This window comes from Manacus candei, unplaced genomic scaffold, assembly GCF_025592945.1.
Source record: "Manacus candei isolate 608988 ecotype Guabito, Panama unplaced genomic scaffold, ASM2559294v1 h1tg000048l, whole genome shotgun sequence".
Taxonomy (NCBI): Eukaryota; Metazoa; Chordata; class Aves; order Passeriformes; family Pipridae; genus Manacus; species Manacus candei.
The window spans coordinates 9,510,726-9,525,520 of record NW_026138096.1 but is presented as its reverse complement, the minus strand read 5'-3'; the positions used below and the strand labels follow the sequence as shown (position 1 = coordinate 9,525,520).

At 35.4% G+C, this 14,795-nt stretch overlaps 2 protein-coding genes and 1 long non-coding RNA gene across 4 annotated transcripts in view; 1 reads left to right on the top strand and 2 right to left on the bottom strand.

Annotated features, from left to right (window-relative positions):
• LOC127476128 (transmembrane emp24 domain-containing protein 11-like) overlaps positions 1-3,753 on the bottom strand; it is a 5,408-nt gene extending 1,655 nt beyond the window's left edge. Inside the window, exons 1-3 of the mRNA XM_051798653.1 lie at positions 3,558-3,753; positions 2,575-2,675; positions 1,716-1,841 (exon numbers count right to left, since the gene is read on the bottom strand). Coding sequence (XP_051654613.1) covers positions 1,716-1,841; positions 2,575-2,675; positions 3,558-3,687 — 357 coding nt within the window. The 5' untranslated portion in view covers positions 3,688-3,753. The remainder of the gene's footprint in view (positions 1-1,715; positions 1,842-2,574; positions 2,676-3,557) is intronic.
• Positions 1-9,020, top strand: part of LOC127476141 (uncharacterized) — a 14,188-nt gene extending 5,168 nt beyond the window's left edge. The window contains exons 3-4 of the long non-coding RNA XR_007906477.1: positions 5,143-5,315; positions 8,918-9,020. This is a non-coding gene — a long non-coding RNA (uncharacterized LOC127476141). The remainder of the gene's footprint in view (positions 1-5,142; positions 5,316-8,917) is intronic.
• LOC127476120 (spondin-2-like) lies at positions 8,068-14,795 on the bottom strand. 2 transcript variants are annotated; one of them, XM_051798640.1, is made up of 6 exons: positions 14,390-14,795; positions 13,362-13,594; positions 12,776-12,999; positions 12,317-12,508; positions 11,124-11,298; positions 8,068-9,092 (listed from the first exon to the last, which is right to left on the bottom strand). In XM_051798640.1, exons 1-6 carry the CDS (start codon positions 14,548-14,550, stop codon positions 8,914-8,916), a joined length of 1,164 nt encoding a protein of 387 aa, XP_051654600.1. In that variant the 5' UTR covers positions 14,551-14,795; the 3' UTR covers positions 8,068-8,913. The 2 variants fall into 2 exon arrangements, with proteins under 2 accessions (XP_051654600.1, XP_051654599.1); XM_051798639.1 differs by having other exon boundaries at positions 13,362-13,587; positions 14,384-14,787.

The following is a 14,795-nucleotide window of genomic DNA, read 5'->3' as shown; positions in this document are numbered from 1 at the left end:
ATTTGCAGTTTAACATGGGTATCCATAGGGTATCTTTTTCTTTCTCCACACTATTTATCCAATATGAACTGTCTCCCAATATCTTGTAAGCTGTTGTATTATCTATTGCAAAAATACCTGAACCCAGCTCAGCAGCAGAACCATAGAAAGAAGGGCGAAGAGCAGAACTTGCAATATTATGCAACTTATTTTGTCATGAATTAAAAATGTTGCTAAAACTAACAGGAGGAATTTCTCCTAGAAGCCGATTTGGGCCTAAGAGAAAATAAAAAGGTTCTAGCCAAGCAAATAATCTGCCAAAACCTAGAACTTGATATTACCATGGTAGAAGTTGGATCTACTCAGACATCAACCATAAATGAAGAGCAGATCTTTCAAATGTCTTGGAGTTAGCTAACTGTATAACTATCCGTCTCACAACCTTATCATCCCTTAATTTATTTATTTTGGTTTGAAGGAGTTCAAATAACCATCTGGTTCTTACAGAAGACCACTGAAAAATTTAACTTAGCTAAAGAATGTTTTTCTTTTGTGACCTTTGTTTCTGCAGGTATGATTATAAGAGCAGTATTTTCCTTTTTAATTTCTGTGTTCTCAAGCTAAACAAACCACCTCATTTAATATTTGTGATATTAATGTTCTCCTTCCCCACATCTGTTCACTGCTTTTAAATAGGATGACCAGAACTCTACAATGCATGTATCATGTAAAATCATATTAATACAGCTCCATCTATACCAGACAAAAATTACCTGCATATCCTCAGAATCACATTAATGGTGTATAGTTAACTATGATCAACCAAAGCTTTATCACCCTTACCCTCTCTAGCTGATAAGCTCCACCATTTGTTTTTATTATTTGAACCTGAGTGCTTTTGCAATGTGTATGCTTAAATTTCCATTCATTTCTATCAATCAGTCTGTAAGAACACCTAGTTATTCCAGTAATCCCACTTCTGTACTGTTAATTCTTCTCATTTCTGTGTCATCTACATGTTCCCAAAGTACACAGCTTGTATGAAATTTGACCTACCTCAAGACATTTGCAAGATGTTTACATTTATCTAACTCTTTTGCAGTCAACTTAGTTAACAAACAAACAAACACTCTAGAGAGTAATTCTCATCTGTTCAACTATCTTTTGGGCTAAGGCATATATTTTCAAAACAGAATTTATAAATTTTTTTGCTGGAATAGATTAGAGCCATGATACCACCTCTGATGGGTTTTTTTCTTTTCTTCCCAAAATCTGCGTTAAGACCAGCTTTGCTGGCAGTAGACAATAACAAGAATGCTAATATATTCTTCTTTGAATATCTCTCAAAAATTGAAATGTAAATTTTCATTAGGAATTCAATCGAAGTTAGTGAAGACATGGAACACCTTTATGACAAATGTTTGTGTTAGTCAATCATTCATATCAGTCTTTTCGAACCAAATTAGTCATTCTTATTGATCAGAATCACATTCAAAGCACTTTAAAAACATTAAGTCTCTCTATCATTATTAGTCTTGCCTCTTGAAAGCCAACTTCTTAAATAGAACAGTCCTTTTATCTCTTGATCTACATAATTCTGGTTTTGTCTTCTTTAATTGCTAGGAAATGTCAGATTATCTGCTAGAAATTAGTCCAACTTCTAAACTAGTTTGTCATCTCTGTGGTTTGTAAACAATTTATAGTTACAGCAAAGAATACTTAAGAAATATACCTACCAGTTTACTTCCTGCAATTGCCAGAAGTCTTGTCGAGTTTGACTGGAAACAGATTACGTGCTCCCCAGAGAGATAGGATGTAAAAGAAAATGTTCCTTGTGGCCCATACAGTTTTGACAATAGTACCTGCAATTTAAATTTTATATATGTTGGGTTTGTAAATTGTAAATACCAATAAAACCATCAAGACAGTACTGTGAATTGGATGCAAAAAGGGATCAATTAGCCTCCTGACATCATTAAATTTATCTGAATTTCAGTGTAGATTTAGAGAAAATTAAACTATTTTAGTTCACAGTGAACACTGAAATGTTATAGAATTCTGCAATGTACAAAGCCAATGCTCTCTAAAGCGTGCAAAGTTTGAAAACTAAGACCTCATCTAGGCTCCATTGCTGGAAAGGCTGAGGACCTCATGGCAACACAGGCAGCTGCTCTACATGAGGGCCCCATCCAGCCTCAGGAATATTTCAACTTTCACAGTTTTGTTTATCTTCAGCCTTCCTTTCTGCTGCTCAAGTACATTCTGTGTCGTTTTACTTCAGTGAATTTTCTTTTTTTTTCTTTAATTTAACTTGTTTCCTCAGTTGTCGCTTACTGTTCTTAATGACACACTTTCCCAAATCTGATAGTAATGCAAAAATTGACCATGCACATAATTATCAAATATTGTAATTTCTCTTTACTTTGATAGAAATCACGAGGTTCTTAAACCTTTCAGCATCAAAATACCAAACCAGCTGGTAAACTGTAGATTTACTTTTTCTCCAGAAGTGTCTTTTATTTGTAGATAGTGCTGCCTGCCAGTGCCAGAAGTCAACATATAAATCCTACAGAAACATTCATAGAGCATATTTACCTCACCAGAAGGAGTTGTGACAGTCACATACATTCCCAAACCAGGAGCAGATTCAAGAAAATGGTGTTTATGTATATCCCAGCGTTGTACTTTGTAATTCCCTGAATAAGAACATGGATAAATCCATTAAATAAAACATAGCTTAACATTAAACATCTTCATTGCTTTTTCAGGAAAAATATAAAGATAAATGATTAACATTAAAACAATATATGTATTTCATGTGTTTATGATTAAAAGTGCTCAGGGGCACTTTACATTACCGTGAAATGCAATAAATTTTTACTACACCAGAAAATGTTCTAGAGTGCTACAAATAATGGTTAATTAACAAGAAGTACTTTCTGATTACTCCTAAAACTCTGGCAAGATTAACCTCCAGAAGGCATGCTGAGACCCCCAAAAGCATAATGTGCTGTAGTCAAATTACATTTTTTGGATTCTTTTTCATATTTATCACATTATTTATTAAAGAAAAAGATTATTCTGTATTATTTTTTGCTATTCCCTTGAAATCTTGTATGTACAGTCTTGTAGATTAATTTAATGTGCTTGTGGTATCCCAGGTGAAATGAAACTTTAGTACATCTTGAATTGTTTCTTTCCAGACCAGCATTAATCAAAAAAGTAACTCTCTCATTCATATGGGGAAAACCATGTTACAAAAATTCTGTTGTGAATGAGTACATCAGTCAGAATGTATAGAAACACACATGGAAGCAGCAGTTCTGCAGCTGTAGAATTAAAAGACATTGTTTAGTCAGTAAAGCACTCTGAAAAACTGCACTTTTTTGAGTGATGGACTCACACAATGCGTGAGGACTTTATTCCTACTCCCTGCTGTGGAGAGTAATTTTCAGTGTGCCCTTTCCTTAGCACTAATGTTTTAGTATATTCATCAGCCACAGAATTTCCTGTTACATTAAAAGTTATCTTTATTATTGCATAGGTTAGATAATCATAGAGCACTGACAGGTACCTACCAAATACCAACGTGTCGCTGGGAAGATCTTCAATTATACATTTCTCTTCTCTTTCTCCAATGTGAAAATACAAAGCAAGTGAAAAAGAAATCCAGAGGTTCATAAATAATCCTATTAATTGGCTTTTCATGTTTTTTTTTATATATCTCTGCTGTACTGCTATTGAAGAGAAATAGTTACATACAAATGCCTGTAGTCCTGTGGTTGTTCCTTATCAGCGTATTTTTGAGAGAGGAAAAAACTGTGAGAAAAGGCAGCTGGTGGTTACACGTTTATAAATAACTGCAGTATGTTCTGGAGAATGAGATAACATGAAAAAGACACCTTGTAAAACCTTTTTTCTTTCCCAGTATCTAGATTAAAATTTTATTTTATACACTTATAAGAGCATGAAACTGAAAGGGCCTCTCAGGTACTTGAGAGCAGTTCCCTAGATTATTATAAGTAACCACACTGGCTATCTCTTTCCAAAAACTGCTCAATTTTCAACTTAAATGAAGTTATTAAGTTGTATTTCCTATTTATTCTGGGTGATTATTCCAGAGCTTCACTCCTCTTTTATTAAGAAGTCTTGTAATTTCCATCCTAAATCACTGGACAAATGTATGCATCTGCATAAAACCACAGGGACTACATAAAAGGTCTGGAAGAAATTTAAAGAAGTCAAAAGAACAGTAAAAGAATCTGAAACATTAATGAATATGATACTTCGGGAAAAAATAACAACCTTAACACTTTCAGAATAAGATTTTTTAATATACGAATGTCTATTTCTGAGTCACTGCCTAATAAATTCTCTAGAGAAAGCTATAGAGTAACTTGAACAAAGATTGAGGTTTTTATTTTTATCCTTGGTACTAATATAGACCAATGTATTTGCCTGATGACAAACTCATCTATCACTCAAATGTTCTTTGTCTTATAAACTGAGATCACTGTGTCTGAAAGGTTGGCCTCAATGTCAGAGGATATGTGGTTGTTTTCCAGCAGGGAGGACCCACCTGTGGGATCATTTCCAGTAGGGAGCTCATTTTTTGTTTCAGAAGCTCCTGTTGAAGGGTCTGTAGCTTGATCACAGACTGCCCAGCCCTGCCATTGTCCTCAGCAGCACCTGGCATTCACAGGGCAATGGTTCAGTGATGCCCTTGAATGTGTCTTTGATGAACCTCTCACTTGACTTCTGAGTTCTGTCATCTTGACTTCAGGGTATGGGATGACGCTACCTCAGCTGCACACACATGGGCCATATATGTAGGACACAGTGCCACAGATAGAAAACATTCCTTGATGGAATTTTACCAACGTTTATTTTGCTTGAAAAGGTGGAATTTGGATTTTATTTTATGTTTTATTTTTATATAGGCCAGGTTGTTCAGAGCCCCATTCAGCCTGGCTTTGAACACTTCCAGGTATGGAGCGTCCACAACTTCTCTGGGAAACCTGTTCAAGTGCCACACCATGTTCACAGTAAAGAATTTTTTTTCAAATGTGTAATCTAAACCTGCTTTCTTTCTGGTTGAACCAACTTCCCCTTTTCCCATCACTACATATCCTTGTAAAAAGTCCCTTTCCATCTTTTTTATAGGCTTTCTTCAGGTACTGAAATGCTCAATTGGGTCACCCTGAAGTCTTCTCCACGCTGAACAATCCCAATCCTCTCAGCCTTTCCTGGAAGAGACATTGCCATTGAATACTGAGGAAAAAAGTTATCGAGTACCTCAACCTTCTTGTAACCTGTTTTCCAGCATTGTGTACTGGGTGAGTAAACCTTCTTTGATCTTTTTTTTCTAGCTAACATACATGTAGAAGCTCTTCCTGTTATTCTTTATGTCCTTTGTCAGGTTCAGTTCCAGCTTCATCTTGGCCTTCCACGTCCCATCCCTATACAAGTGAACTTAATCTCTATACTCTTCCCAGGTTACCTGTCCTTGTTTCCACTGTCTGTGCATTTGCTTCTTTCCCTTTTGTTTGATCAGCAGGTCCCTACACAGCCATGCCGATCTCTTACCTTCCTTGCCTGATTTCCTGCTCCTGGGGATTGCCAGCTTTTGCACTCTATGGAAGACTTCCTTAAGGAATCTACCAACTCTATTCTGCTTGCTTGTCCCTAAGGGCAGTTTCCCAGGGGATCCTATTGACTATCTCCTTGATGAGCTGGAATTTCGCTCTCCTAAAGTTCAGGGGCCAAACTTTACTCCTTATCTGACCCATATCCCTCAGGTCTGCAATCTCCAATGCTGCATGTTCCTTGCAGCCAGGGCTGCCTCCAATGTTGATGTCCCAATTAACTCACTTAAGCTGGTGGCCATCTGGTCTGGTATCACATCCCCTCTGGTAGGGCTGTCTATTCCCTGGCTCAAGAAGTTATCCTCCAATTTTTCATGTGTTCACAGTTCACCATCTTTAAATTCCTTAAGGTATTGGAAAAAATTGTTCTCAGTAATGAGGTACCTTATTCCATTATAGGAATTTAGTTTGGTGTTGATTATTTCTGTAGGACCACAGTTAAATTCTGTTGTGAATTTTTGACTACTACACTTACCTTTAACCATGTCTTCCATTCTGCAATAATATCTACCAAGGCATCGAAGCTGATCCTTCCTATAAAACATTCTTGAAAAAAAATTGTCTTTACAAATCCGTTTCAAGCTTCCTCCCAAAGTGCTTTCTGAGACTAGCTTAACCCAGGAGTTAATTTGCCCATTTCCTTCCCTAAATCTCATGTGTTTAGGACCACAGCATCTTGGCTGCCAGCCATCTGTAGCACTAGTTGTAAAGGAAAAGGAAGGAAGAGCTTCTCTGTGCTTCTTCCCGGTCCCCAGACTTTTAAGAGAATTCCAAGACTGCAGAAAGTAAAAGCTACAAGGTCCTAGCAGTATCCACACAGGGATAATGTACCTCACTAATCAGTTTAATAATGATATATTTTGAGAAATATGCTCCATCATTAGAATGTGCTTCACTCACTGTATCCGTAGTCTTGCCAAGTAATGAATCCATGCCTGGGATTTGCAAAGGGAATACCTGGAATGATCTATGGCCAAACATTACATAACTACAAGGGCATCCTTAAAGAATGTCATGTGTATCAAGGTCTCTTGAAGTCACAGCTTACAAAAAAATCCCATATCCAGGTAACTGGCTGGATAGAAAAGTTCTGCTTTTGAAGGAAGCTTCAGTGAATATTCCTGTATGTAAACAGTCTAAAGTAGTAAAGTTATATATCACTGACTGGAGTTTCCTGAAGTGTGTTGGCTTGTTGTATATTCACTTCCCTTTCTACTCCACCACTCCCTCTCATCCTTTCTCCTTCAGTGTCCTTTGGGAAACTTTTGGCTCCAGGAGTTCGAGTAAACACTGGGACTACTCCACTCTCAGTTCTTTTCTTGTAGGACTGAAATCCCAGATTCAGGTCATATATACAATTGCAAATGCAGGTGTTCTTTTACTGGACCTGGCCCTTTATTTGCTCTGGGCACGTGAAGAAGCAAAACTCTAATGTTAAGAGAACTTCCAGCAATGTACCTCCAAGGATACCTTGTGGTTTGTGGGTTTATTTTTCCTAAGGCATGATTTAGACTTGAATCTGAGATCTGCCCAAAGCCTTTATTGAGCCTAATTTGTCACTCAACAATCAATAAATTTGAAATTAGTTCCTGTCCTCAGAGAGTATTTAAATATATACTTCGATGTATGCATAGGTTTTCTGAGATGATGGTAAATCTGTAAAAATATAGTAGATAAGTGTAACAGAAAACACAGAATGATTAACATTACTATAAAAAAAGAAAAAAATATTGATAGTTAACTAAACACAAAATAGTGTAGTTACACTATTCCCATTATAGAGTGGAAACAGGGGAACCTGGAAAAAAAACAACCAGACATGATAAAAAGAGTAAGTGAAACAATTTTGAGCAATGGGCAAGAGTGGGAGTCTGAAGAATAAGAGGTGTAGAGATTCCTACAATGAGCTCTAAAAACTGTTTAACAGCATTTGGAGGAGCAACTAATTCTAGTCTGATAGAGTTTCAAATTTATTTGGGTCTTTGCAAGATTTATCTCCTGGAAAGAAATACAGAGAACCTTTTGAATGTTTCAGCCCTATGGAGAATATAGTGTACTCTTTTCAGGACATGAGAAATTTTCTTGTATTTGGCATATTCCTAAAAGAACCTTCTCAAATCAACTCCCCTGTTCAATATCTGCACTGTATATTTGTAAAATTGCAGTGTGCTGTAAAAGTTTTGTGAGCTGACTGCAGACTTATTCTGTTGAGTAAGTATTATTCCAAAATCCTTTTCCTGGTTAGTAACCACATCTCTTCATAAGCCATATGTTACATTCATTTTATAACAGTTATTTGAGCATTAAAGCTTGCAGTCAGGAACATTTTCTGACATGTTGTGTTTTGTTATCATTGTGTATACCTGAATTTTAGATACTATTAAAAATTGCTAAATTTTCTCTGTAAAAAGTGGAAAAAGAGCAAATAAATAGCAGCAACACATTTAAAGAAACGTGGACAATATTTACTGCATATATAAAGGTAATGATATAATTTATGTTATGGTCAACAGCATTCATTTTTGAGATAGTTGTCTCATGAGTGACACACACCAACAATCAGTTTTTGAATCTCAACTAACACATTTAATTCAGTTCAGAAGTTTTCTAGTAGTATCCACACTTCTATATTTTTCTAGTAATTTTGTTGGCTGAGTGTCCTCATGGCAGTTATTCTTCTCGCTTTTGAGAAAAAAAAAAGAAAAAGACATTTTCATATATTCGTAAGTCTCAAGACAAGTTTACTCACTTCCACTATTGTCTTAACCACGCTGCAAACATCTGGTCACTCTGACTTATGTAAGTAGTTTCTGAAGAAATGCATGTTAAGCATATTTAGAAAGACAAGAAAAATGCCAATAAATTATAAAAACATAATTTAGATGAAAAAATTAATTTCTAGGTATAAATATCTGTAGATAATCAAATTACAGTATTTAAGAAGGCTATTAGTTTAGATGTGATTGATTTTTATTCATGTGAAGTACGTATCCAAATGTCTTCTTTTCTGCCACTAGAGGGTACTCCAAGAACTTACAGTGTATTGTAGGAAGGATTTATTTGGGGGTTTTTGGTCTGTAAGTGATCGAGTACTGTTGTCATACTAAACCTTAGAAATTTAACCCCCTAAAATGTTGACATTAAATAGAAACTTTCAAAACCACTCTTATACACCTTTTCATCAAAATAGTGCAGCATATCCAAATTCTAAAGAACACTGATTGACATGTAGTTTAGATTTAAACTTGTACTACTTTTAAATTATCTAAGTTATTATCTTTTCTTTATTTCAGACACAGTTTTCTGGTTCACATGGTGTCTCTTCATCCAGGTTTGGACAAGGCATTCCATTATTGGCAGGCTGAAGAAGCACAAAACGAGTTCTGATCTTGGTCCCTGTTTCTCTGCAAACGCCTCTGCAGAGACCCCAGGAAGACCATTGAGAAACCTCACAGTCCAGGGGTGTTTCTGCAATACACACAACCAAAACGTAACTTTACATGAAGCTGTACTTGAGTCAAACACACAGTTGGAAAAGCATTAAGGAATTTTGATCAAATAGCATCCTTTCTTATACAAAAAATACATGCGATAATAATAAAATCCATATGTTGTCTCATAAATTAAAAAAAAGGTCTGGTTTCATCTCCTAAGCTCGTGGACAATGATATTATTGTTATTGCAATCTAGAGCATGTCTGAGATATTATATCAGTAGTGCAGCATATTATTTATTGAATTGAAAATACAGAATTCCTTTAAAAGAAAACTATGCTTAAAATAATTGCTCCCAAAAGACTGAATTAAAAAACATTTACTGTCAATTTTATAACTCATTTACCTTTTCATGGCTTACTAAAATGCTGGTATTAAAGCTTTTCTCTGGTTTGTTTGGATATATTTATATTTCTTAGCTATTGTTCCTATAGTTGGTCATATCAAATTCCATTTTAATTTTGTTGCAATTTTGCTTCAGAAATAAAGTCCCATTTCTTACATTAAATCATCTTACTGTTGTTTGGTGTGTATACTACTCCCCCTTTTGCCAATAAACATGTTCTGTCACTGTAAGCTTTCTAATACTAAAAGGGGTTTCAGTATAATTTGCCTCAGGAAAAGAAATTAGAAACTCCAAAGTACTTCGCATAGTGTATGCTTCTGGTGAAAATATCTCTCATAAAAGCATGGCTGAGTATTCCTTAGCAGGTTACATTAAAATATTGCTTGTCACAGGAAGTTGCATCAACACTTCCTGTTACAGCATTTGCAGGTAAAATAGGTGTGCACAAAACCATCTTTAAATGCCACACTAGGTGTGTGACACCTGGTATAAATTTCTGGCATTACAGTGAACTCACCACTTCTGCTGTCATCACTCATTCCTGTTTCTAGAAGGAATGAGGGACACAGCTTGACCTCTGGTAATTAAATCTGTCCTTTTGATTCTGGAATACGTTTTTAAGCAGATTGATTTACTGGTTAGCATAAAGTGGGGATTTTCGATTAAAAATTAATTTTGAGATACCATACTTTAAATGCATTGTTTTAAATTTATACCCTAAAGAGGGCCAAATGTTCATTTTGAGTGCTGTGGGACAGACATAACTGCAAATGAGATATGTAACAGTCACTTTGAATGTGTCTTGTTTACTAACAGAAATACATTAAACCACTGTAAATTGATAAATACCTTTATTAAAGTAAAAATCACACATTAGTTGTGTAGAGAATGAGCTTTATTTTAGTGGCTATGAGGTGTCCAGCACAGACCCATGCAATACTCAGACATTCTGGAGAAGCTCTTGGAACATGGCAACTCTTCTGGGAGTGCATTGCTCCCTTGGAGCATATATTGTGTTAACCATATATTTTTTAATTCAGGGATTTGGAAATCACCCTTAAGACTGACTTGAGTCAGTAGTTTGTGTATCTTCCTACCTGGTCAAGGTTATTAGCTACTATTTTTAAGAAAATAAAAATGAGAACCTGATTTTTGTTGTCAGGATTCTATCACAAATACATCCAAAACAATTGAATTATATCAATTTTTATTGCACCTAACTGTCAAGCCTTGTGACCCAGAAAGAGACAACAATAATAGTTCTTGGCTTCATCATCATAGAAAAACTTAAGGATGAATATTTACTTTAAAGTTGCAAAGAGTTTGGGAACTCTGATTCTGATCAAGTGTCATTTGTTTCTCATAAAATTCACTGACCTACACTGATACAAAGGCTTGAGTAGCTCTTACTGTGGATGCAACCCAATCCTTTGAACCACAGCTCAAATATGCAATCCCTCCTTTATTCTTTCGGGAATTCTCTTTTATGTCAACTGGCTTGTTTTATTTCCCATGTATGAGTCTGGAAACTATTCCTATGCAGATAGGAGAATATTCTGCCTGATCACCTGTTTCATCCACATCACCTGCCAGATTTCCACATATTTCTGAGTGAATGAAAATAACAGAATTGAGAACATCAATGAACTAATCACTTACCTGAGACAGAGTCTATTATTTCATTGCTTTTGGCTGGAAGATTAATATAAGGTGCAGAAAGACCCAGCTGGCTTTTCTTTAATTTCACCATTGTTACTTGAGCAATAGGTGGCAAAATTTTGAGTTTTGGATAATAAAATGAGTTTGCTGGGTGACTTGGAGAGGAGCAAGTGATCTGCAAAATTAAAAGGGGAATATTAACCAAATGACATCGTATTAGTAGGAAGATAACTGTAAAATCATGTTTATACATCATGCTAATACTTTTTGGCAAGTTAATTGAGTAGAACCAGTTTCTGTGCACCTCAGTTCTCATAACTGTGCTGGTAGTCCCAGAATTTTTATGCAGAATGCTTTGAGACAGAGAACAATGAATTTCATCCACTTTGGATAGCAGACTGTGCTGGGAGGTACTGAAAACACAGTAACGTATGGAAGGTTTGATGGAAAAACTGGCTGAGTATTAAATAATAATATTAGGTATGCTGTCATATGGATATAGGAGGCCAAATGCATTGTTTTCCAGATTCTCTGTACCTTTTCTCATTACTCATTAGGACAGTATTTGTCTCGAGCAAAACTGACCTTTAAGAAGGGATTAACTGAATACTTACAGTATTCAAAACATTTTAATCAAAATCCTCTGTTCCCCTCCATTTTTAAATGGCAAAAGCAAAGTATGAGGCATATAAAGGGTCAAATGAGCAAAAGAGGTTGGGGTCATTGCAATAGCAGTGAAGTTCTTTGCTTTCCTTTAGGTCCTTTCCCTCTGATGCAAGTTTCAGGTTTCAGCAGTGCTTTCAACTAAGCTCCTCCTCACATCAGTATTCACTACTAAGAATTTTCCTGTTTAGATACATATTTCGTAATGTCAGGACTCTTGCAAGTATTTTTTATTTTCCTGGTGCTTTAAGGATTGTTGAATGTCATCTAAAACCTGACAGTTTTTCTATAAAATAATTAAAATGTAGAGACAAGTTTTCGTGAACCATCTGCATCTACCTAATAAATTTCAAAGACACAGAAAATAAACAAAACCGGTGAGTTTATCAGCTGTGTAATAAATCCATGTGTAGAGAGCATCAGCACTCCCAAATAGTAAAATCAGTTTCACAATTATAGAATAGTTATCTTTTAAAGGGAAATCTCAAAACATATCAATATGGAGTGCTAAACTATGAACATGCACCTACCTCTTGAACTGTCTCCTGTGGAATAGTGGCAAAGTTTGGGGAGGAAAATGTGAAACCACTATCAGTTCCAGCATCATATGGATATAGATCTACTGACACTTCATCCATCCAGCGGTCTCCTTCACAGAGATTTAGGCTGTCAATACCCACAAACCAGTCAGGGCTTGGAACAATTCGTACAACAAATGAAACCTAATGAAACAAAATTATCCATCAGGATTGCATCACTCGTTTTGGAATGCTTCGGTCCTGCTTACAGTGATTTTAACTCAAAAATTTTGGAATAATTTCATTATGCTCTTCTACTTTATAGAAACTGTACAGTGCTCCCTGCAGTGTGACATGTTTTTTCATAACTCTTTGCATTATATTGTTCCTACGAATGAGAAGTCAAATATTTAATTTTGGGTGCTGGTGACATAAAATAAACTTTTGAAATCAATATGTATGTTTACTTACTAAGGGATGTCTTGGATGCACTTCTAATTCAGTAGAGGTTTGTCCTGTGCCACTGGTAATTGCAGGAGCAGAGAAGATTCCATGTACGCTCTGAATTTTCTCTCCAGCTTCTTCTATTTCTTTCATTAATGCCCATGCTTCACCCTTTTCAGCAAAATCACGTACACCATTGCTGGCATATTCATTTTTTTTCCACATGCTGTAGTCAGGACTATGAGTAACACCTATTTGAGTGAATACATGGCATGACATAAAAGTCTGATTTACAATGTCCCTATTTCTTCATTTTGTCTGTTTTATTTCTGAGGTTAAAAAAAAATGTGTATAAAATTGAGTGAACACTAAAACATTTGGCTTATCACTGTTTGTTTTAGCTGTGGCCAATTGAAAACAGAAGTCAATTGAAAACAGTTGCAGATTTTTGGAAAATATTGTGGATACTTCATTTTATGAATTTCATTCTTAATAACTTTGGCAATTTTTTCCTTTTCCATTAGTTATCTTAAATTTTACTATTAAGAAGAAAAAAAACACCACAGAGGTCAAGAGATTTACCTGCTGTTAAAACTGTGCATACTTGACTTACCTAGCAGGGATGACCACTGTGCTGGGGGCCTGTAGAGTGGATACTGCTTAGGGAAAGCAGTCTGACTCCATTTCCCTATGAAGATTATCCTGTACTTAGCAAGTTCCTCTGCTGTGCAAATAGAATCATCCCCCACAGGCAAGCTGCTGGCATAACCTAGTATAGTTACAAGTACTGTCCAGATAACTTTACAGGAGCAGTAGACAAACATCAGGTTTTCCATTCCCTTCCACAAAAAAAGAAAAAAAAATCTGTTAGCCATATTAGTCACTCTAAACTCAAAATTAATAACAGTTACCTCATAAAATCTAATGTAGCATCAGTTATAACCTAAAAGAAAGCAGATATCTGAAACAATAAAAATTTTTATGCTTCTAAAAGCATTACTATAATGCTTTCAGATTTGTAATTTCCATGCTATATAGAACAAATCTGTAACTTTACCTGGGACAAGTGTTTCTAATGAAAATAGAAATATCTTATCCTTGTCCATAGTACTACCTCTGAGAAAAATCTGTTTCTGATTTTCTTTTGAAATCTGATTAGAGTCACATCTTGATTTAATTAGAGTAGCAACTGTTTCTGTGGAAAACATTAGTGGTGTATTTATTCTTCTAAAGATTAAATTGCAGGTTACGTTGCCAAAAGAAATGATTTATTTTAAATTTGTGTTCTACAAAGGCTGTTTTATAGCACAACATTTAAAATCAAATACATTTCATATTTATATAAATTACTTAGCTGTCATAATGTGGATTAAAAATAGATTGTAATTCCTTTAGATTTTCTAAACTACACAGTTCTAAAAACCAATATTTTTTGAAAGTTACTGTCACAGCTTGTGCAAATTTTGTTTTTAAATTAACATGGTAATTGCATCAGACTGTTGAACTCCAGCAATTGTTTAAAATAACAGCCTTTAGAAATGATTTTTAAATGTTTCTATCCTTTGAGAAAACTATACAAACATAACTAAATCTCTAATAATATATTAATTTGTAAAAATAGTTGTGAATACTCACTAAATATTCCTCTGGAGCACTGGTAGTGGGAGAGCACCTGCTTTTGCTGGCAGCTGAGTTGGTCTGCAAGAGAAGACAGTAGGAGTCTTGCTATTTATGCCTGAAGAGGGTCCCTTTGGTCCAACAATTATTGCAATCTTTAGACTTTCCAGGTTTGCAAAAATCATGCCATCTTCTTGTTTGCAATCTCTTTGGAAGGACTAGCAGAGGTTTCCTGTCTGTCAACTGGTTCAGGTTCCTTATCAGAAGACTGGGGTGCCGAAAAGACAAAATGCTTTTAAAAAATACCTTGGATTCTTAGTAACAGTTCGACTTTTCTGGTGCCTTTACAGTTCTCTGCTCTTATTAATGCCTCCAAGCTATACAAATGAACTGATTCCAACACTGAAATAGTTCTGGTGAATACACTTTA

Excerpts from the sequence above, each read along its gene's own strand:
- LOC127476120 (XM_051798640.1), bottom strand. The coding sequence starts at position 14,550 with ATGATTTTTGCAAACCTGGAAAGTCTAAAGATTGCAATAATTGTTGGA. Across the intron at positions 13,595-14,389 it reads CTACCAGTGCTCCAGAGGAA|GTGGAAGGGAATGGAAAACC; the intron begins TATTTAGTGAGT and ends TTTTCTTTTTTT. Across the intron at positions 12,509-12,775 it reads TGCATCCAAGACATCCCTTA|GTTTCATTTGTTGTACGAAT; the intron begins GTAAGTAAACAT and ends TTGTTTCATTAG.